We start from the raw sequence: 24,753 nt of genomic DNA on the forward strand, positions 1-24,753 counted from the left end.
CACATGGGTGTGTGCTAAGCCTCTGCTTCTTCCCCCAAAAATTCGCTCCCCCTTTCCATCTACTGCAACTGTGAAATCACCAGAGCAAGACGCAATAAATCTCTGCCTATAATTCTTCTATGCACACAGAGTCATGTTTTCACATTAGTGCCAAAACGAAATTTCTTTGCCAATTTGAAAGCACACTTACTGCTCTTTTTTTTTCGGGCCAAGTGAAAATCTCTTTTTACAATTTGAAATCACTTTTACAGACTGACACATTCTGAATCCTTTTTTTTAAAATTTATTTAAATGCACATGTCCAAGCTGTTTTTTTTTCAGACCACCACCGTGTGTATTCTCTGTGACTGCCTACACTCCAGCAGGGGCAACCAGCCTTAGTGATGCTGAATGTATTTGCATTACAGACTTAAACCTGAAAACCCCACTCGCTTCTAATTACTGTGCATGACTATACATGGCAAGCACATGGGTGTGTGCTAAGCCTCTGCTTCTTCCCCCAAAAATTCGCTCCCCCTTTCCATCTACTGCAACTGTGAAATCACCAGAGCAAGACGCAATAAATCTCTGCCTATAATTCTTCTATGCACACAGAGTCATGTTTTCACATTAGTGCCAAAACGAAATTTCTTTGCCAATTTGAAAGCACACTTACTGCTCTTTTTTTTTCGGGCCAAGTGAAAATCTCTTTTTACAATTTGAAATCACTTTTACAGACTGACACATTCTGAAACCTTTTTTTTAAATTTATTTAAATGCACATGTCCAAGCTGTTTTTTTTTCAGACCACCACCGTGTGTATTCTCTGTGACTGCCTACACTCCAGCAGGGGCAACCAGCCTTAGTGATGCTGAATGTATTTGCATTACAGACTTAAACCTGAAAACCCCACTCGCTTCTAATTACTGTGCATGACTATACATGGCAAGCACATGGGTGTGTGCTAAGCCTCTGCTTCTTCCCCCCAAAATTCGCTCCTCTTTTCCATCTACTGCAACTGTGAAATCACCAGAGCAAGACGCAATAAATCTCTGCCTATAATTCTTCTATGCACACAGAGTCATGTTTTCACATTAGTGCCAAAACGAAATTTCTTTGCCAATTTGAAAGCACACTTACTGCTCTTTTTTTTTCGGGCCAAGTGAAAATCTCTTTTTACAATTTGAAATCACTTTTACAGACTGACACATTCTGAAACCTTTTTTTTAAATTTATTTAAATGCACATGTCCAAGCTGTTTTTTTTTCAGACCACCACCGTGTGTATTCTCTGTGACTGCCTACACTCCAGCAGGGGCAACCAGCCTTAGTGATGCTGAATGTATTTGCATTACAGACTTAAACCTGAAAACCCCACTCGCTTCTAATTACTGTGCATGACTATACATGGCAAGCACATGGGTGTGTGCTAAGCCTCTGCTTCTTCCCCCAAAAATTCGCTCCTCTTTTCCATCTACTGCAACTGTGAAATCACCAGAGCAAGACGCAATAAATCTCTGCCTATAATTCTTCTAAGCACACAGAGTCATGTTTTCACATTAGTGCCAAAACGAAATTTCTTTGCCAATTTGAAAGCACACTTACTGCTCTTTTTTTTTCGGGCCAAGTGAAAATCTCTTTTTACAATTTGAAATCACTTTTACAGACTGACACATTCTGAAACCTTTTTTTTAAATTTATTTAAATGCACATGTCCAAGCTGTTTTTTTTTCAGACCACCACCGTGTGTATTCTCTGTGACTGCCTACACTCCAGCAGGGGCAACCAGCCTTAGTGATGCTGAATGTATTTGCATTACAGACTTAAACCTGAAAACCCCACTCGCTTCTAATTACTGTGCATGACTATACATGGCAAGCACATGGGTGTGTGCTAAGCCTCTGCTTCTTCCCCCAAAAATTCGCTCCCCCTTTCCATCTACTGCAACTGTGAAATCACCAGAGCAAGACGCAATAAATCTCTGCCTATAATTCTTCTATGCACACAGAGTCATGTTTTCACATTAGTGCCAAAACGAAATTTCTTTGCCAATTTGAAAGCACACTTACTGCTCTTTTTTTTTCGGGCCAAGTGAAAATCACTTTTACAGACTGACACATTATGAAACCACCATGTGTAACTACAAGAAAAACAATTCCCATTTCTATTATTCATTTCTTAAGTTACCACATACATCCCCTCTCAAACTGTAAACTCACCTTTAAAATTAGTTAGTTGTGAAAGAAATGTGACACTCAAACAGCAGATTATCAGAGCCAGGATCTCTGTTGTGTTCACCTCTCTCCTCTCAGCAGAACCAGATAATGGCAAACTTTCCCTCTATTTTTCCACACATATACATGTAAGTTTCAAATCTCAGTGCTTCCCCCTTTTTTTCAAATGTAATGACACATTTCTATTGGTTGAAAACCAACCCTTTTCCAAAAGTACCCTGCCCCCAACTTGGCTTCTGCCTAGTACCCTTCCCCCAACTTGACTTCTGCCTGCTACCATAGCAACAGCTCATGGAACACTGCTGTGTGCAGTTAGGTCAGAAGTTCGACACACAATGTTTCAATTCCACAGAGCAAGAGTGCTTGACTTTTCAAACCTAACAGCAAATCCATAGTACTGTTCTTTGGTTACACATTTTTTTGTACCAATACAAAACATGCTTCTTTTAATTTTCACATACAGCCTAGTTTTTTTTCTAGAATGGTATGAAACAGCCAATCAGTTCTTTTTGTTTTGTAAAAAATATGTATGCCTCCATTTCCAAACTGTCTTTCTTTTCATATTGCCATTCTACTGAAAGACACCTCCTGAGTGCATCCAGTTCTCCTTTGAAGATGTTCACAGTGTGGATTGTAGGGCACAGCTATGTCTTCTGGAGTGAAAAGTTTGCAGAGAAAACAGATATGGTGAGAGACCTTGCTTTGCCAAATGTAGACATTAAATGGATTGGTCAGAGAGGGTTAAAGTGGCACCAATTGATGCCATTGGTGAAATCCTTCATTCAAATCCAACACCCTGACCTCATAATAGTGCACTGTGGTGGCAATGACCTAGGCACTTTGACTGGGGTAGGTCTGGAAATGCTTATGAAGGACACCTTTGCACAACTGTTTACACTTTTCCCTAAAACTGCCTTTGTGTTTTCCAACATATGCCAAAGGCAAAAATGGAACTGGTCCAATCATTTCTGTCCTCAGATTGACAAAGCAAGAAAGCACGTCAACAAATCTGTTTCTGCTTTCCTCCGTGACTATGGTATGGGTGCCATTTACCACAACAACTTGCGTTACGACATGCAAGACATTTATAGAGGAGATGGTGTGCACTTCAATGATGAAGGGAACAGAGTCTTCCTCTTGAACCTTAGACTCTGCATCGGTACTTACTTGTAGGTACCACTAAAAAAATGACTCCATAAACACAACAGCTCTTTTTAGAGCTCCCTAATTTCTAAACTCTTAAATCTGCTTTTCATTTATTTATTATTTTTTTTTTTTACCGTACGCTTACCGTAAGCTTACCGTACGCGTACCCCGTGATTTTTTTTAAAATCAATAAATGTTTTTTTTGTACTTTTCTGTCCTTCTTTGACCCCCTTACAATTGTTAGGGGGTCTGTAACTCTCCTCATTGCCCCCTTTCCTTGTTTTCACTCTTTTTTTTCAGAGTGAAATACACAAAATGGCGGCCGCCGCTTCCTGGTTTCGGCCGATTCGAATGTTTACTAAGATCTAAGAGCCAATCAGAATCGCGCTCGCGCACGCCACCGTACGCTTACCGTAAGCGTACGGTAAGCGTACCGTAAGCGGGCTCAGATATATATATTGATTTAAAGGCTATTTTCTCAGAATCTACTGAACAGATTTACACCAAACCTACAAAAGGCACTTCCTTGACCTAGGGACTACCTCTCTGCCAAATTTTGAGTAATTCTGTTCAGCCGTTCGGGCTGTAGCTCGTTCTAAAGGTCCTATGGAAAAATGCATGGGAAAAACGCGTTTTGGGACCCCCCTTTTATCTCAGCCCCCGCTTGACGGATCCCCCCGAGACTTTCAGGGTAGGAGCGGAGCGTAGCGCCCCACCTATTTTGAGAACTTCGCGAGGATTCGTCGACCGGCGCCAAAGTTATTCAAAATAGAATGTTGAGGTTTTCCTATGGAAACGTGGTCCTAACTATAACTACCTACTGGCGACCGCCAGTAGGTAATATTGACCTTATATATATATATATACATACATACACATACATATATATTATCTACTGGCGGTCGCCAGTAGATAGTTATAGTTAGGACCGAGTTTCCATAGGAAATCTCAAAATTCTATTTTGAATAACTTTGGCGCCGATTGACGAATCCTCGCGAAATTTTCAAAACTAATGGGGTGCTCCGCTCCGCTCCTGAAAGTCTCGGGGTGATTCGTCAAGCGGGCCCGAGAAACAGGGGGGGTCCCAAAACGCGTTTTCCCCATGGATTTTTCCATAGGGACTTTAGTCGCAGCTACAGCCCGAACGGCTGAACAGAATTACGTGAAATTTGGCAGAGAGGTAGCCATAAGGTCCATGAAGTGCCTCTTGCAGGTTTGGTGTAAATCTGTTCAGTATTTTCAGAGAAAATAGCATTTAAAAGCATATATATATATCTGTACGCGCGCAGCGTGCGCACTGGGTGCGCGCACCCTGCCGTGCGCGAGCGCAATTCTGATTGGTTGTTAGATCTTAGTAAACATTCGAATCGGTCGAAACCAGGAAGTGTCGGCCGCCATTTTGTCTCTCGCACTCTGAGGGGGTGAAAAACAAAGGTGGGGAACGTGAAAAGGGGGCAGGGCTGACAGTTCCTGACCCCCTAGCCGTGGTCAGGGGGTCCCAGAAGGACCCCCAAGGGCCAAAAAAAAGTATTTTTTTTTCGAAAAATCGCGGAGTGCGCGCACCGTGCGCGCACCACCCAAACGGAAAAAATCCTGCGAAGTTCGAGCAGCGTGCGCGCACGGCACGAACTGCATAATCGCACCGTGCGCGCACGGCACAAACTGCGTATAGTGGGCACGCGGCGCGCGAAGCGCACCACGTGGCCACCGCGCGGCACGGCACAAACTGTGTAAAGTGGGCACGCGGTGCGCGAAGTGCACCGCGTGGCCACCGCGCGCGCACGGCCCAAACTGCGTAAAGTGGGCACGCGGAGCGCGAAACACACCACGTGGCCACCGCGCGCGCACGGTGCGCGAAGCGCTCCGTGCGCGCACGGCACGAACTGCGTAAAGTCGGCGCGCGGTGCGCGAAGCGCACCCACTGTGCGCGCACGGTGCGCGCACAGCACGAACTACGTAAAGTGGGCGCGCGGTGCGTGAAGCGCACCGCGTGCCCACTGCGCGCGCACGGTGCGTGAAGCGCGCCATGCGCGCACGGTGAAAAAGTTACGAAAAAATATATTAATAAATACATAACTTAGCATTTAAAAAACCGTACAAATTCACTGCAAAAACCATAGGTTTCACACACGTTATAGTTAGGAATTAGCATTTAAAAAACCTTGCAAATTCACTTAAAAAACCATAGGTTTCACACATGTTATAGTTAGCTGGGCATTTCCCTCGTAAAAAACCAATTAAATTCCCCCGTTATAGTTAGTACAGGCAACTATAACTCACGCGACCGCAATCCGCTGCTGATGACGTCAGATATTACATCACTGATGACATATGTGTCTTTCTGAAAAAAAAAAAATGTAATATCTGTATAGCTAAAGATGAATGGAAGAAGACATGGGTAAATAAGTGTCTAAATACAGTGATGTAATATCTGACGTCATCAGCAGCGGATTGCGGTCGCGTGAGTTATAGTTGCCTGCACTAACTAAAACGGGAGAATTTCATTGGTTTTTTACGAGGGAAATGCCCAGCTAACTATAACATGTGTGAAACCTATGGTTTTTTAAGTGAACATATATATATATATATGCTTCAAAAATAAAGCCCCACTCCGACTTCTGTGCAAACACAAGACTTTATTCGTCTGAAGCAGCATATATATGACTCAAGTCCTGACCGGTTTCGGCGTCACCACGCCTTGCTCACAGGTGAGTTGAATATTTACCATGTGGTCACGAGGCCATAGGATCAACTACAGCCCCCAGCATGCATCATCGTTGCTTTGTAATCACGAGGCATTGCTTAGTATTCATGTTTTGCCCAAATAGCGTTTTATGAACAATGTCCCAACAACGTACCAAATTGTAATGTGCACGCATTCCTTCTCACAGCAAGTGCACTTTTATGCTGCCTCTGTCCATGATAAGGGTTAGCACTGCGGAGCTTCCAAGAGGAGAAAACTCCCCTATTCCCTTTCTCTCTGAAGCGCTACCAATACTTCTGGCAATCCTTCGTTTGGTGCGCGAGAGCGTGTCATGCCCCCTCCATAAAATCCAGCACAACATCCTCCGTTTACTGGGGGCCACCGACTCTGCAGGGTGGGCTCAAAGGTTGCTATTTGGGCAAAACATGAATACTAAGCAATGCCTCGTGATTACAAAGCAACGATGATGCATGCTGGGGGCTGTAGTTGATCCTATGGCCTCGTGACCACATGGTAAATATTCAACTCACCTGTGAGCAAGGCGTGGTGACGCCGAAACCGGTCAGGACTTGAGTCATATATATGCTGCTTCAGACGAATAAAGTCTTGTGTTTGCACAGAAGTCGGAGTGGGGCTTTATTTTTGAAGCATTGAACATGCAGGCTTCTCCGCTCCTGCAACCTTTGAGCCCACCCTGCAGAGTCGGTGGCCCCCAGTAAACGGAGGATGTTGTGCTGGAGATATATATATATATATATATACACATACACATATACATACATATATATATATATATATATATATATATATATACGCATATATATGTGGAAAGATCTATATATATATTGACATATGTATACATATATATCTTTATATATATGCATATATATGTATGCAAGTGTGTAGGCCTCCTTTTGTTCGAGTTTCTTGGTTGGGAGCAGTCCGAAGCCTCACACCTGATGCAAATGCAGCAGGGAAAACAAAGGCTCACACTTTGTTAGCACTTCACACATACTTAAGAAAGGCAGCTTGTGGACAATGACACAAGCCAATGAAAAATATGGGCAGAGAGTGGGCGGAGCTTCAAGTCCATACCTGAATACAGCATGCCTCGCAGAGCAGCGCATGTACTGCCCAGGCTCGACCTAAAAACAGTATTTGATGCCCAAATGCCTCAGCTAAGAAACTTATAGGAGCAATTGGCTCTCCACTTGCTTACAATTGACAGTACCGATTATAAACTTTAAAGAGAAGTTTATCTTGCACAGAAGCACCACATAAGAAATGACCCATCACTAATCTCCTCAGCAAGCAACATTACTGGCATCCCACCAAAACCAATTTGAAAAGGAGAAGCCAACAAGAGGAGATCACTTCACTTCCCATCATTCATCTGCACAGGAAGTGACATCACTTCCTGCCTTCTCCTTACTTCAGTCAATTCCCCTGGGCACCCCAGCAAAGCGCGGACTCAGACAAAAGCACTGACTGTGCCAGAAACCCCGGTGCGTCACACAGCCCCGCATACCATCAACCCCCACACCGAGATACAGACAAGCCAGACACTCGCATAGCATTGGCGCTACACATACACAACCTTGTACACGCCCCACCAACTACAGCACACACCTCTTTAACTACAGAACACACATTCCAACTCATGCTCATTAACGCTCACTCAGCATACTCCATGCACCAGACATCGCAGATCGCATCAGCTATGACAAGCTTGACACCCTCCTAATCACAAAAACATGGCGCACACCCAAATCATCACACATCCTAGGAACCATCTTCACACAGGCTACAGCAGCAGTCGTGTGGACTGTGCACAAAAGGGAGGAGGCTTCGCTATCATCCGTAAATCATCCTGGTCCTGCACCTTATGCAAGTAACACTCAACTCCAAAGCCTCCTTGGGCGTAGAAGATCGTAATTGATGATTTCTCGGGTGGTCTCACCACCTCATCTTTCAGACACACCCACACCACCCTCTTGGGTAACTTCACCTTTCCAGAAAACCAAAGCTCAAAAACACCAGAGACACCCTCACCTACCTCATCGACACAGTCTACACGATACAACACATCGCTCAACCAACACGCTTCAAACGCCACAACTATGACCTCGTCTTCTCAACAGCACCAGCAATCTAACGCAAACCACACATGCTCCGGACCAGACCACCTCACCATCTCTATCTCCCTTCTCAGAATCTATCAACAACAGACTGCCTGGTCTGCAGCGGTTTCTAGATCCTGGTGCAAGAGAGCGCCTCGTGGCAGCAGAGTTCAGCCGCACAGGCACCTGGGGAGGATGTGGCCTAACACCCAGAGCGGACGACTTCGGAGTGGAGGATCGTGTAGGTTCGAGTCTCGGCAAGGACTCTAAACATCCTGTGATTGTGGCCTAATCACCTATTCCCCCCCCCCCCTGCCGAGCAAAGATGAATGTGTCCTCGTGTAACACAACTGGTGCTCAGGTAAAGCACTCCAATACCCTCGGGTGGAGGTCGCGCTATAGAAAACTGCAAATGTAGCGCCAAGAAGCAGGAGCAGACAGCGCTTGTCCTGCCAGCCTCATAGACGTGCGCTCTGTCCAGTTTGTAACGTGTCCCAGCAGGAGGCGCTCTACAGCCCTGACCTCTGCCCTCCATCACCAGGGACCGTCACCAGGGGGGTGGGGGGGCACTCACTCTATTCTTCAAGGGTGGGCAGGGGCACCGGACAGTGCTCTCATGCCCACAGCCCCGGTTCTTGCCCTCATCGCTTGGTTAACGCCTGGTCTGCAGTGGTTTCTACATCCTGGTGCAAGAGAGCACCTCGTGGCAGCAGAGTTCAGCCGCACAGGCACCTGGGGAGGATGTGGCCTAACACCCAGAGCGGATGACTTCGGAGCGGTGGATCGGGTAGGTTCAAGTCTCGGCAATGACTCTAAACATCCTGTGATTCTGGCCAAATCACCTATTCCCCCCCCACTGACGAGACAAGATGAATGTGTCCTCGTGTCACACAACTGTTGCTCATGTAAAGCGCTCCGATACCCTCGGGTCGAGGTCGCGCTATAGAAAACTGCAAATGTAGTGCCAAGAAGCAGGAGCAGACAGCGCTTGTCCTGCCAGCCGCATAGACATGCGCTCTGTCCAGTGTGAGGGAGAGAGGGGAGGGCACACAGCTCATGTGCCTCTACAGCTCTCACTCAGTTGTACGCCCTTAAAATCACACACGTATCAAGCATTGACAAACCCAACAGGCGGGGCTTTCGTTGCTTCTCTTTGTGTAATGAAAGTAGATGCCACAAAATTAAATCAAATCAAATGCAGGTGTCTAAACTTGGTTGCCGCACGTTTGCAATAAACATGTCTACATTATAAAACATTCACTGAGGCGGCTGCTTTACTAGTGGGGTTTTTAAATAGCAAGCCCTTCGGTTGCACGGGACATTGTATGATTATTTGAGAAGGAGACGAGAATAAATCAACACCAAACCCTCCGATCACAAGCGCTCTGATCACAGGGACCTCTGACGCGTCACTTACGGGACTTACTACAACAGCTTTAAAACAAGCGCTCGCCATGACGTAGACTTTTGGCTTTTTCGCCCGTCCCGCTTGGGACGGCCTCGCCTGCTTTCCTTCTGAAGTAAAAGGTTTCTTATCTTTATGGGGCCATGTGTTTGGCCCCATAAAGATAAGAAACCTTTTACTTTAGAAGGAAAGCAGGCGAGGCTGTCCAAATGGGACGGCTCAAAAAGCCGAAGGAAAACGTCACAAGAAGCTCTTTTCCAATGGCTGGCCACCGTTTAGTATTAACGGTGACGTCAGCCAATGGAAAAGAGGGTCGGGGCTTAAAGCCCCTTACAGAATATACCTAAAAACATTAAATATCGCCAGCGAGGCTGCGCATGTGCGCAGCCCACGCTAGCAGAGACCTAAAAAGTACCTTAGCATACAGGTCTCTCAGCAAGTCTGGAACAATACTAGAAATGAATTTCCCAAACACCCCAACCTGGCTTTCTGTGGCTACCTGTTGAATGTGAAAAGGTAAAGGGAATTCAACTTTAAGAGTCTTTTGGGTTGGGGCAACTATCCTTCCCCAAACACATAATGACTAATGTAAGGCTATGAAGGGATACTGTCGCTGGTGCTGCCTCGTCTTTATAAACCAAGTTCACAAGCAATCGGGAACCAGTGACACTGTGCAGGGTCAGGCAGCTCGCAGAGCTATTTTCATAGTAATTTTAATCTCCTTGCAGCCTGCACACAGCTTAGAAGTAGACTCGGCTGGAAGGAAGAGTGATATATTTAAAATCACAGTAAATGCTGTACAAAGCCTATTCTGCAAGCCACGGCTGCAAAAAAGGTTCAAAACCAAGGATCAAAAAACAAAAAAGCATTGGCAAAGCCAATAGGTCTAACCCATGCAAGAGCTATTGGATTAGCCAATATGCTTTAGCCATGTTGTACACTAGCGTGGCTGCTGATCAGCATTGCTAAAAGCTAGTGGGGTAAAGGAGAGTGAGTGGAGAGTCGTAAAGGGGAGTATACTGGAGTGTCATGGGGTGGCATAGAGTTGTGAAGTAGCATACAGTGGCATAAATTACAGTGGAGTGGCGTGAAGTAATTTGAAGTGCCATGGAGTGGCATAAAGTGGTGTAGAGTTTTGTAGATTCTCTAGGAGGGAGAAGAGTATCAGAATGGAAGGGTGTAGAATGGAGTAGAAGTGAGTAGAATAGAGTGTTAACGAGTGGGGTGGAATGGCGTGTCGCAGGGTGGCGTGTCGCAGGGTGGCGTGTCGCAGGGTGGCGTGTCGCAGGGTGGCGTGCAGTGGAGAAGTGTGTTGTAGAATACAGTGGAGTAAAGTGGCATGAATGGGGGTAGACAGAGTTGCCTAGAGCGCTGTAGAGGGGAGTAGAGTCGTAGAGTGGCACAGAGCGGAGTAGAGTGTTGCGGAGTAGCGTAGAGTTTAATGGAGTAGAGTGTCAGAGTGGAGTGAATGGACTAGAGTGAAATGGCATAAAGTACAGTGGTGCAGAGTAGACTAGGGTAGGGTGCACTGGTTTTGAGTAAAGTGGTGTAGAGTACATTGGCGTAGAGTGCAGTGACGTAAAGTGGTGCAGAGTAGATTGCAGTGGCGTAGAGTTCACTGCTAGAGACTGCAGTGTTGCAGAGTAGAGTGTCGCAGAGTACAGTGGCGTGGAGTGCATTAGTATAGAATGCAGTGGCGTAGAGTGGTGCAAAGTAAAGTGACGTAGAGTGCAATGGTGTAGAGTGGGATACAGTGCACTAGTGTAGGATAAAGTGTTGCAAAGTAGAGTGACGCAGACTGGTGTAGATTGTCGTGTAGTAGTGTAGAAGAGTGGAATGGCAGAGTGGAGTAGAGTTTTGTACAGTGGAGTGGCGGAGTGGAGCGGCGGAGTGGAGCAGTGGAGCCGTCTGTCGTAGAACAGAGTGGGGTAAAATGACTTGGAATGGCGTACATGGAGTTGCGTAGAACATTGTGGAGTAGAGAGTTGTAGCATAGAGTGGAGCAGAGTTTAATGGAGTAGAGTGTCAGTGGAGTATCGTGGGTGGAGTGGACTAGACAAAAGTGGCATAAAGAACAGTGTGTAGAGTAGATTGGCGTAGAGTGCATTGGTTTTGAGTAAAGTGGTGTAGAGTCCATTGGCACAGAGTGCAGAGACGTAGAGTGGTGCATAGTAGATGGCAGTGGCGTAGAGTGCAATGGCACGGAGCAGAGTGGCACAGAGTACAGCGGCGTAGAGTAGATTGTTTGAGTTGCCTGAAGGGTCCTATAGTGGAGTGGTGCATGGTAGAGTGGCATTGAGTGCAGTGCACTTCAGAATTACCAAAACATTTACTTCATTTGTGCTTTCCATATTCTGAAATATCTGCACAGTCCATTTACAGACATTTAAGTTGTGTTTTGTGCTAGAACAAAAAAAACATTGCACAGCACAACCAGAGTAGCTAGCATGATTGTTACATAAATCCTGTCACTTTGAAGTCAGAAAAATAAAAATAAACATCAAGCTTCCTGGAAGACACAGCCTGACATTTGACCTCCGTCTGTGAATGCACAGCCCATGTGACACGATCAGAACAAGATTTAAAGGCCTGTTTACAGGGAGCGAGGACTGGTGGAAGAACACAATAAATGTGAAGGAACGAACTCAAGCTGGACAGCCTACAACAAAGAAAGCCAGCAAGTGGAAAGCCAGCAAATGGGAGTTTCAATGGTAAGCAATGGTGGAATGCATTCTCAGGGAAGCTTTCCGAAAGCCCCCTAGAGGTCTTCAGCAAACCAGAGAGAGATGCGGACTGCTAGGCTTCAACCTAAAAATGCGGGGGAACCCCTCAGAGGAATGGGACTACTTACAGTCAGATCACTCAAACGGATTTAGGGAAAGCAAGGTCAAAGAACATACAGGCAGAGTTCAAGCTCTTCGCTCTCCAGACTTGCCTTCTTTTTAGGCTTTGACTTCTGGGGGAAATGGGTTGAACACACAGGACCTACCCTTGGTGCATGGTGCAGGGGCAGAATTCAAGATCATGCTCTGCACTAAACGGACGCCCCAAGCAACTTTTGTGGAAATGATATAACGACGTGTTATCATTATGGTAATATACTCTGTAATTTGAATACATCTAAAGACACGAACAGTATCACTCGACTGCACGTTATAAGTTATTGTGTAAGAACTGGGATTTAGACTTCCAGGAATGAGGTAGAATGAACAGTGTCTGCTTGCAGGTGTTATAATTACAGTCTGTGCTGCAGGGATGTGAGGAGCGGCACGTGGCGGCTGCAATGGCAAGCATTGGTCACACAGTTTTTACTTTCTGCAAGTTGGAATTGTCCAGCAGGGAAAGGTCTAAAAGTTGAAGCGCGCGATGGTCCCTCGATGTTGTATACACTCTTGCTCTGGTTTTTGCACCAACTGGGTTTTAGGTCTGCTTAGGTCACTGTGATGCTGGGAGAGATTTACCACAGTCCAAAGTTTTACCTTGAGACTTTTTTGATTGGCACAATCTAACCGCAGGGCAAGGCTGGAGTTGGGCAGGGCTTCAGGAAGCCAGATACCTTTTCAGCAAGGACCTGCAGAACCTGCTTTCAGCATGACAGAAAGCTCAGAGCAGGACGAACCTGGCTTACTTGCCCGCCTCGAGCGCACTTTCCTTGGCAAGCCACAGCACCTTATTCCAGTCTTCCAGAGACGGTAAAATGAGTAATCCCAGTTCCTCGTGGACACTCCTGTAGCCGGGTTCTGAAGGCGAGCTTCCAGGCACCCGACCTCTCTCTTGCCGAGGTTTCTGTAGGGTCAAATCCTTGGAGGTCAGCTGGGCCCTCCTGTAGTCAAGAGTCTTTTTCATTTGTGTGACCCTGGAGCAGGCAAAGAAAAGGCCAACCATCTGGCAGTTGGAGCGTGGTTTAAGCCAATAGGTGCCAGCAGGAGTCAGGAATCCTAGAGTCTTCTTTCTTCCAGCAGGACTTTCTTTTTATGGCATAGTCCTTACAGGCCCAGGAATGTTCCGAGATGGTGGTGGTGAGGTGTCGGTCTTATCCTATGAACTAGTCCAAAGAATGGAGACTATTCCCCACCAGATCCTGTCTATTTTCTCCCACTATGCCCACCTCCTTTTCCATCACTCCCTATTTACTTTACTGTAAAGAGTTCACTGACCTCCTAATTCGAGGTTGGAAAGTCAATATCTTGCACCAGACAGGAGTTTCAACCTCACCCAAACCACTTCCTTATTTATATGAGGTTTTTTTCCCTGTGTTGCAGCTAAGAACTGTCTTTTCTTCCTGCTGTGACTTGAGCCGGAGAGTGTTGGACGGCAATGGGAATGAAATAGATCATGTCCGCCCTATTTAGCATCTTCAAGTCAAAAGAGGGAGTGTGAAGGTTGTCCTTTCTTCTGCATATTATTCCTGGACCGTCCCAGATGGTTAATCTTTGATAATTGGCCAGTTGATGACAACACCTTGCCTTCCTTGACCCAAAGACCAGCCTGTTGTGCTAAAGAGAGAATGGTTGTTAACTCCAGGCAAGTGTATTGGAGGGGAGGTGAGCGGCAAAACATGTTCCAAGCCTGTTTTGGTCAGACAGCTCAAAGTACATTTTCATAAAGTTACTTTTCATTTAAGGTTATCGAAAATGCAACTTTACCATTAAAGCAGATTTTTACACCCAAATGGAAAATAACTTTGATTCACCTACTAGTATTTTCCCAAGTGAAGATAGAATTTAACCACTTTAAAATTTAGCTAGGCATGTTAATGGAATGTTTGGAACATTTAGTCACTCTCAGGGAACACTATCCCCTTTCACTTTTATTTTTTCATAAATATTAAGCATCCAGCTCAGTGGGCTTACAAGGCACGTTTTAAGGGTGACCTGTTAATATATACAAATAGGTTTTTATATATGACAGAAGCATTTTACCTTCCCATGTGTTAGCGCAATGTTTTTAAATGGCAGCCCAGTAGAAGGATAGTGCCATTTCAGGCTGCCATTTATTTGTATTATCTATATGGGGTAAATACCAACTGCAGCCAACATATGACATTTATCTTCTGTGCTATTTTTGAATATTTACACCCCAGGCCACGGCCTTAGAGGAAAGCTAAAAAAGTAAACTGGGTGAAACAGAGTTTACCAACACAACTTTAGCTCCGGCATTAAATGACTAACAGTGCAGTCGTAGTACCAGCAAAAATAGGATCCAGAAAAAGTCAAGAAATCCATGGTGGCTTTGCAGAAAAGGTGGGTGGATTTCCTACAGGATCTTTCTGCAGGCTCCCTCTATCATCGACTGTAGATCTGGCAATTGTAAAGGGTCATGGCACACTTACTGATGTAACAAGCACTGGCAAAGACAACAGGTCTCACCAATGCAAGATATAGTGACTGGTCCATTTTTTTGGGCTACGTTATACAGTAGCATGGCTGTTGTGCAGCATGATTGAAAGTAAATTTTAAAAAGTGTTACAACACGGTCAACGTAGGCCGCATCATAGCGCTTTTTCATTTTTACTTTCAACCATGCTGCCCAGCAGCCACACTGCTGTACAAAATGCCTGAAAACATACTGACAAAGCCAACAGACCTTGCATAGGCAAGATCTATTGATTTTGACAATGCTTGCTTTACAGTGAACTCAGTCTTTGGCAGCATCTCAGGAGGCAGTGTATAACCCCTCTGCTAGGCCTGCCCATTGACAGGGGAGCAGATGTGTCATAACGGCCGGAGTTGCAGACATTGGAAATTGGGAAACACAGTCATTTCCCATGGTCTGCTCAACATCTCGCGATCTGAGCAAATCACTTATCTCCATTAGCTCAAAAAAATGAATCTGACCTTGTCTGATAGGATCAGGTGCCAGTGCTCGAAATGGAAAAATAGAAGTGCAGGTACCTCATACCAGAATACCTGCTTGCTCCTGAGAATGGCGGTACTCTTTAAATAAAAGTATTGCACTTCTGCTGAGAAGTGTAGGTACTCTCCTTCTAAAAGACAAGAAGTGCAGGTACTCAGTACCCGAGAGTAGAGGCCCATGTAAAGCAATGTCTGGTGCTCATGTAAAGCCAATGTCCTTGGGCTGAGTTTGCACTATAAAAAAACTAAAAGCGAAAAAAAAGCATGATCGCCATTACGCCTCGTTGAACTAGTTCCCGACTCAAGCAGGCCACTGAAAAGGTGGAAATTCTAGTTGGGCACATACAAATGCTTACTGGTTCCAGCAGCTGGCTTAGGTTTCTTCGCACATCAAACAAACACTCCCCGCGGATTCTCGTCATACCTTCGAACCGCTGCCTCTTGGTTTTGGATGGCATTTTTATACAAAGATTATAGTGCATTTCTCCTTGTTTTGTCAGCTCAACAAACGCAATTCAAAGTCCAAAAACCCACATAGCGCATCTGAAACCAGTGAAAATGAAACAGACATGCGCGTACCAATGAAAAGTAAGGAAATGAGTGACAATGAAGCAAACCAATGATAAGTAATGGGCATGCTCCGAGCCCCTTGTAGACCGGTATTTGGTTAGATAAGAAAAGATCTTGCAAACAACAGCGTATGTGCGGGCTCAGGAGAGACCTAAAAAGCCTTTAGCGCGGGAGCGCCACGTATTAAGAGTTCCAATAACAATACAAGGAGAACCAGGGATAGGCAAACTGTAGTGTCATCACTCTATGTTACCTACTGGGGGGTGCACTGCGTGACTCAAGCACAGGCATCAGCCAGGCTCGTGAATGGCACCTTGGGATAAGGCTGCCACGCTGCAAGGCCACAGCGGGGACAGTGGCGCGACTGTGCGGGACTTCTAGCTGGAGGTGGTGGTGGTGGGGATCATGACATGCAGCCCAACGAAACCTCTCCAAACCCGGCTAAAGCAAGAGCCATAGGGGCGTCCCCATCACAGGCACTGCACAATGGAGGTACACACCGGTCCCTCGGCCCTGGCGGGCATGCGCACTGGAGCCGTCCGTCGTCCCATACACCCCTAGACATTCTTCTGTGGCCCGCTTTCTACCATCGTAACCACACACAACAGGGCTGCTGAGAAGGGGAAAGCACAGCTGACGTGTGTGATGTGACGATATGTTAATAACACTTGATAAAGCGCAGTATCTTTGTAAGCAGGTATCTTGGCGCTGAGCCCACACTGACAGACGAGGGATCAGAGACTAAAGCAGCCACATTTTTAACACTTTCCTAACCCGCCATAACTATGAGCTCACCAGCAGCATTGGACTCTTTACGCATCAATTGTGAGCAAATCTTCGATTTACCCCAGTGTGGAGGGGAGGGGGAATCGTGTTTACTAAAAAACATCTCGACATGCACAGACCCGTTCAGCACGGACAGAAAAGAGACCTTTGTACAGCAAACTGAAAGGGGCAGAGGGGAGGGCACCTACCTGCAGAAGCGGCCCGCGCCCTCCACCACAATCCGCATCCTCCTCTTCTCGTGAGCCTCTGCCAGGCTGTACCACGCGCCAGCAGAGGCGGGCAAAGCCACCAAGGCCAGGCCTCGCAGCACCTTCTTCAGCAGGTTTGGGCGACCCGATGACCTGTTACAGGAAGGAGGGAGAGTCAGGAGGCAAGCAGGCTGATGAGAAGCAGGGCCAGTTTGTGGACAGGCAGAACCTTCAGACATGGGGCTAGTGGAAGAGGCTAGTGGCTCAGCGTTGTTCAGCAAAGGCCTGTTAGGAACCCTTGGGTATGGGTAAAGGTGGATAGCAAGATGCCCTTGGACGACAAACTTTACGCCTAGACTGAAACCAGTCAAAGGTGATGTGAACACAGATGCGCTGGCTGTGCAAGGCTGACCACTGAGAAGACGAAGCCATGGACGCCACTGCACACAGATACATGGAACAGGACAAGTCTAAGGTGATAGGAACACAGGCTGTGCAGGAATGACCCAGCCATGGACGCCACTGCACACAGATTCATTGAACAGGACAAGTCTAAGGTGATGTGAACCTATGCGCAGGCTCTGCAAGAATGACCCAGCCATAGAGGCCACTGCACACAGATACATGGAACAGGACAAGTCTAAGGTGATAGGAACACAGGCTGTGCAGGAATGACCCAGCCATGGACGCCACTGCACACAGATTCATTGAACAGGACAAGTCTAAGGTGATGTGAACCTATGCGCAGGCTCTGCAAGAATGACCCAGCCATAGAGGCCACTGCACACAGATACATTAAACAGGACAAGTCTAAGGTGATGTGAACACAGGCTGTGCAGGAATGACCCAGCCATGGAGGCCACTGCACACAGATTCATTGAACAGGACAAGTCTAAGGTGATGTGAACCTATGCGCAGGCTGTGCAGGAATGACCAAGCCATAGACGCCACTGCACACAGATACACTGAACAGGATAAGTCTAAGGTGATGTGAACCTATGCGCAGGCTGTGCAGGGAGGACCAAGCCATCGACGCCACTGCACACAGATTCATTGAACAGGAAAAGTCTAAGGTGATGTGAACCTATGCGCAGGCTGTGCAGGAATGACCAAGCCATGGACACCACTGCACATAGATTCATTGAACAGGACAAGTCTAAGGTGATGTGAACACAGGCTGTGCAAGAATGACCAAGCCATGGACGCCACTGCACACAGATTCATTGAACAGGACAAGTCTAAGGTGATGTGAACCTATACTTAGGCTGTGCAAGGAGGACCAAGCCATGGACGCCACTGCACACAGATTCATTGAACAGGAAAAGTCTAAGGTGATGTGAACCTATGCGCAGGCTGTGCAGGAATGACCAAGCCATGGATGCCACTGCACACAGATTCATTGAACAGGACCAGTCTAAGGTGATGTGAACCTATGCGCAGGCTCTGCAAGAATGACCCAGCCATAGAGGCCACTGCACACAGATACACTGAACAGGATAAGTCTAAGGTGATGTGAACCTATGCGCAGGCTGTGCAAGGAGGAACAAGCCATGGACACCACTGCACACAGATACATGGAACAGGACAAGTCTAAGGAGATGTGAACAGATGTGCAGGCTGTGCAAGGATGAACAAGCCATGGACGCCACTGCACAGAGATACACTGAACAGGACAAGTCTAAGGTGATGTGAACCTATGCGCAGGCTGTGCAGGAATGACCAAGCCATAGACGCCACTGCACACAGATACATTGAACAGGATAAGTCTAAGGTGATGTGAACCTATGCGCAGGCTGTGCAGGAATGACCTAGCCATGGACGCCACTGCACACAGATTCATTGAACAGGATAAGTCTAAGGTGATGTGAACTTATGCACAGGCTGTGCAGAATGACCAAGCCATGGACGCCACTGCACACAGATTCATTGAACAGGACCAGTCTAAGGTGATGTGAACCTATGCGCAGGCTCTGCAAGAATGACCCAGCCATAGAGGCCACTGCACACAGATACATTAAACAGGACAAGTCTAAGGTGATGTGAACACAGGCTGTGCAAGAATGACCAAGCCATGGACGCCACTGCACACAGATTCATTGAAAAGGACAAGTCTAAGGTGATGTGAACACAGGCTGTGCAAGAATGACCAAGCCATGGACGCCACTGCACACAGATTCATTGAACAGGACAAGTCTAAGGTGATGTGAACCTATACTTAGGCTGTGCAAGGAGGACCAAGCCATGGACGCCACTGCACACAGATTCATTGAACAGGACAAGTCTAAGGTGATGTGAACCTATGCGCAGGCTGTGCAGGAATGACCAAGCCATGGACACCACTGCACATAGATTCATTGAACAGGACAAGTCTAAGGTGATGTGAACACAGGCTGTGCAGGAATGACCCAGCCATGGACGCCACTGCACACAGATTCACTGAACAGGATAAGTCTAAGGTGATGTGAACACAGGCTGTGCAGGAATGACCAAGCCATAGACGCCACTGCACACAGATACACTGAACAGGATAAGTCTAAGGTGATGTGAACACAGGCTGTGCAGGAATGACCAAGCCATGGACGCCACTGCACACAGATACACTGAACAGGACAAGTCTAAGGTGATGTGAACCTATGCGCAGGCTGTGCAGGAATGACCTAGCCATGGACGCCACTGCACACAGATTCATTGAACAGGATAAGTCTAAGGTGATGTGAACTTATGCACAGGCTGTGCAGAATGACCAAGCCATGGACGCCACTGCACACAGATTCATTAAACAGGACAAGTCTAAGGTGATGTGAACACAGGCTGTGCAGGAATGACCAAGCCATGGACGCCACTGCACACAGATACACTGAACAGGACAAGTCTAAGGTGATGTGAACCTATGCATAGGCTGTGCAGGAATGACCAAACCATGGACACCACTGCACACAGATTCATTGAACAGGACCAGTCTAAGGTGATGTGAACAGATGCGCAGGCTGTGCAAGGAATGACCAAGCCATGGACGCCACTGCACACAGATACACTGAACAGGACAAGTCTAAGGTGATGTGAACCTATGCGCAGGCTGTGCAGGGAGGACCAAGCCATGGACGCCACTGCACACAGATTCATTGAACAGGACAAGTCTAAGGTGATGTGAACCTATGCGCAGGCTGTGCAAGGAATGACCAAGCCATGGACGCCACTGCACACAGATTCATTGAACAGGACCAGTCTAAGGTGATGTGAACAGATGTGCAGGCTGTGCAAGGAATGACCAAGCCATGGACGCCACTGCACACAGATACACTGAACAGGACAAGTCTAAGGTGATGTGAACCTATGCGCAGGCTGTGCAGGGAGGACCAAGCCATGGACGCCACTGCACACAGATTCATTGAACAGGACAAGTCTAAGGTGATGTGAACACAGATGCACTGGCAGTGCAAGGAGGACCAAGCCATAGACACCACTGCACACAGATACATAGAACAGGACACGTCTGAGGAGATGTGAACCTATGCGCAGGCTGTGCAGGAATGACCAAGCCATAGACGCCACTGCACACAGATACATAGAACAGGACAAGTCTAAGGTGATGTGAACTTATGCATAGGCTGTGCAGGAATGACCAAGCCATGGACGCCACTGCACAAAGATACACTGAACAGGGCAAGTCTAAGGAGATGTGAACCTATGCATAGGCTGTGCAAGGAGGACCAAGCCATGGACGCCACTGCACAGAGATACACTGAACAGGACAAGTCTAAGCTGATGTGAACCTATGCGCTGGCTGTGCAAGGAGGACCACTGAGACTCTCAGAAGAGCAAACCATAGACACCACTGCACAGAGATACACTGAACAGGACAAGTCTAAGGTGATGTGAACCTATGCACTGGCTGTGCCAGGAGGACCAAGCCATGGACGCCACTGCACACAGATACATAGAACAGGACAAGTCTAAGGTGATGTGAACCTATGCACTGGCTGTGCCAGGAGGACCAAGCCATGGACACCACTGCACACAGATACATTGAACAGGACAAGTCTAAGGAGATGTGAACAGATGTGCTGGCTGTGCAAGGAGGACCAAGCCATGGACGCCACTGCACACAGATACATTGAACGGGACAAGTCTAAGGTGGTTTGAACACAGATGCGCTAGCTGTGCAGGAATAACAAAGCTATGGACACAGATACATAGAACAGGACAGCAGACCAGAGCCCCCCGGACCATCTACTACTGTCGGCAACGCAGTCCCTTTCTGGATTAGATGACAACGGGAAGGACAGCGGGCATGCAAAGGGAACTGAGAACAGAAAGCAGTAGAGACCGAAACAAATGATAAGTGGGAAAACTGGAAAGGAGACAGAGAACCACAGGATAAAAGAAAGAAAGTGCGAGAGGAAGGCAGAAAGGGTAGAGAAGAAGAGTGGATGGAGTGACAGAGGCGAAAGGTAAACTGGAGTGGGTGTAGTTTGAAGACCGGATACAGGAAAGGGAGAAGGAGAGCTGGAGGGAACATAAAGAGATGGATTGGAAAAGGAGAGAAGAATGAAGCAAGGGAAGGAAATAGTGAATACAAGTGCACTAAGGGAAGGTTAGGGTTTGAGAGAGTGAGTGGAAGATGTTATAACCTATATGAAGATGTAAATCATTTTGGTCTTTTCAGCTGCATAAAGCTCCTCATGAGATGGAGAAGAAGGATAGGCAAGGAGGTAAGAAGAAGCCAATCATGTGAGGGTGTGGGAGGGGGGGAATGGACAGAGCAATTCATGGACTTGAAGTGCAAGTGGACTGGGTTGAGGCCCAGACTCTGGATAACTGTCACCTGGAGGGTGTTTCAAGATCCTCTACTCAGAGGCTATCATTAAGAGCTGTTACTTCCCCCACAGCGTTAACTCTGATTGAACTAATGCAATTCGCCCGGAATTGTAGAACCTGAAATCTTCGGACCCGATAACTCCTGGTCCTGAGACATCAAGTCTCAGAGGGGGCTGGGGCAAGCAGCACTGCACAGCCTCACCCACTGCCTGTAGCAGTCTGTGGGGGCAAATAATGCTCCTCCGGACAATCACAAGCATGCCCTTCATCCTCGCCCCCTACCAGCAGCTCGGATTACATTTTCTGCCTGCTTAAAGCAGGAGGTAAATGTCAGCCATTTTTTAGGTCGAGCCTAACGGCAGCGCAAATGCACTGCTCGCTCTGTGAGGCATGCTGTAGTGGAGTATGCACTGGAAGCCCCGCCCACTCTCCACCCATATTTTAAATTGGCTTGTCATTGTCCTTTGTAATCGGTGGCTTCCGATTCATTAGGCTTGTTAATCCCTCCTTGGTACCGCCTTGTCTACATTTGTTACCTCCCATAACGACTGGACCTTTTACTTGGCTCGTTACATGGTCTGCTTTATTTAGTGGGTGAGCACTATTTTGTTTATTGACACTGATGGGGACAATGGCGGCTGCTTTTTTGTATTTGCAGCACGCCAACACAGGATTGTGGCGGCCGCTTTACTTATAAAGCACTATGCTGCTCTAACTTGCATGCTGAGCACAGCACCCGCTATAGGGACACTGCGCTCAGTTTCAAATTTTATTTCTAAACTTTAATGTTGAGCGCTGTGTCCGCTTCAGGGAGACCGCGCTATGTTTGTTAATTTTAATTTTTTTACTTTAAAAACTGCGCGTGTCGCCCGATTCAAGGACACCACGCTCTTTTAAAACAAGCATTGGCATAGCCAATTGGTCTCGCCTTTGGGACCTTATAAGTGTTTAGCCATGCAACAGTTGCATAACTAAATACTTATAAGGTCCCAAAAGCGAGACCTATTGGCTATGCCAATGCTTGTTCTGATTGAAGAAAGTCCTCTGTAAAGCTGAATCCTTGTTCTGCATTTGCTTTTAAAATATGCGAGTGGTACAGATGTGTACGTTGTGCTCAGTAGCTTCAAAGAATCAATAGTGTACATGTGTTAAGGCATGTATATGTCCTTTTAATCTTGAAAGCGCTTGTGTTGAAAAGTGCCATAGGTAAAAATGCATACAATTGAGCAAAAAAATGAGTTGTTAACAGTGCGTAATACAATGAGGAAACCTATTCTGGAGCAACAATATGTGCCAATCATTGTACAATGGGGTATAGAACACGTCAGTAATTACTTTTTATTAACTTATAAAAAGAGAAAAAAAAAGCAAATAAACAAGGGGTAGATGGCAGACCACGCTTTAATGCAATAAAAGAATCAGAGAGGGAAACAGTCACAGAGGAGCCTCTGAACATGGAAAAAGAGAGAACATATGAAAGGGGTGGGACGGTTGCTATTGAATGACGGGAGAGTAAATGTAGGAAATCGAAAGCAATTGGAAAGGTGTAATAACTAGCCAAGAAATTGAAAACACAAAATTAGGAAGTCACTCAAAGCAAGAAAAATAGAGAAAGAGAAACGTGCACAACATAAACATACATTGGCAAAGCTAATAGGCCTGGGTATATTGTCGTGACACATGCACCGGTGCTTTACTTTTAACATTAAAAGTAAAGCACGGGTGCCGCGATTATAGCAAAAGTAAAAAAATAGATGTTTCTATCTCTTTACTTTTGCTATAATCGCGGCACCGGTGCTTTACTTTTAATGTTAAAAGTAAAGCACCGGTGCCGCGATTAGCAAGCTAAAAATGCTACCGCCGGCCACAGCTTGCAGTGCATGTGCGCGAGTGGTGCACGCGCAGCAGTAATCACGCAATATGGCGCCTCTGCTGAAGCGCGCGCACATGCACTGCAAGCTGTAGCCGGTGGTAGCATTTTTTAAAGCCCTTACTAAAGTCTCTCCGAGCAGCGCATGCGCGCTGACTCAGCGAGACTTAAAAATGTTTTTTTACTTAAATAGTGAGTGTGGCGCCCACCTAACGGACACCACACTCTGCAATAGGTATCGCTTTTGCGAAAGTTTAAATTATTGGTATTGTAAATGACAATGCCTTTGAATATTATAAAAGGCTTTGCCATTTACAATGCCAATAGCTCAAAATAAAGCAATTGCGAGACCTATTGCATTGTAAATGTTTGTTTTTACTGAATGGTGAAAAACTGCTTGGAAAAGAGAATCCGAGAGCAAGCAATTATTGCTCATTTTCGGAAAAAAGTGTATTACCAGGAATTTGAAGTGGAAACACAAGCTGGAAAACTTAATTTCAGCTGAAAAGTCCAGTCGAGAAGTAATGGGGTCTGAGAGGTTAGCATCATATAGAGAGGGGGTCAACAGCATACAATCGAAGGGGACAGAATACTGGTGCTTACCGGCCCTCTGAGGTGGGGAGGGGGTCACACTATAGAGAGCTCACACTTCAGGAGGCGGGGTGGGCATAATGGGAGCTCACACTCATCTTGGGTGAGTGGGTGGGGAATTAATGTACCACATCCAAGGACCCCAGGAGGTCAAAGTTCAACGGGAGGGGCTGGGGTATCCTGATCATAGAGTTATTTCAGTGTATTATGGTAGAGTGTCCGCGTTTCACATGGGGGCAGCTAGTGTGCCAGGCACCATGGCACAGATGACATCTTACCTGAAGGGCTGGGAGCCCACGCTCCTGTGACATATCATCAGAGGCAGAGGACGCTGGCTGTGAGTCTTCTGCAGCAGCAACAGGTGGTACCGACACAACCGCAACTGAGGGATGGATGGAGAGGGGGTGAGACCAGATGCACACTTGGCAGAAGACAAACAACCAGCTCATGGCAATCAAGTACAACATATATTAAAGGAGCCTACACAA

The 24,753-nt window shown here is 46.6% G+C and overlaps 1 protein-coding gene across 6 annotated transcripts in view; it reads right to left on the reverse strand.

The window, feature by feature from the left end:
* The window catches only part of ADCK5 (aarF domain containing kinase 5), a 311,405-nt gene that overhangs the window by 235,930 nt on the left and 50,722 nt on the right, over positions 1–24,753 (reverse strand). For 4 of the 6 annotated variants that reach the window (XM_085604359.1, XM_085604363.1, XM_085604362.1 and 1 more), the window contains exons 2-3: positions 24,544–24,647; positions 16,987–17,139 (exon numbers count right to left, since the gene is read on the reverse strand). In XM_085604359.1, coding sequence (XP_085460485.1) covers positions 16,987–17,139; positions 24,544–24,647 — 257 coding nt within the window. The remainder of the gene's footprint in view (positions 1–16,986; positions 17,140–24,543; positions 24,648–24,753) is intronic. The other 2 variants (XM_085604361.1, XM_085604360.1) reach the window with 1 other exon arrangement.

The sequence above is a fragment of the Triturus cristatus genome, chromosome 5_1, assembly GCF_964204655.1.
Source record: "Triturus cristatus chromosome 5_1, aTriCri1.1, whole genome shotgun sequence".
NCBI lineage: Eukaryota > Metazoa > Chordata > Amphibia > Caudata > Salamandridae > Triturus > Triturus cristatus.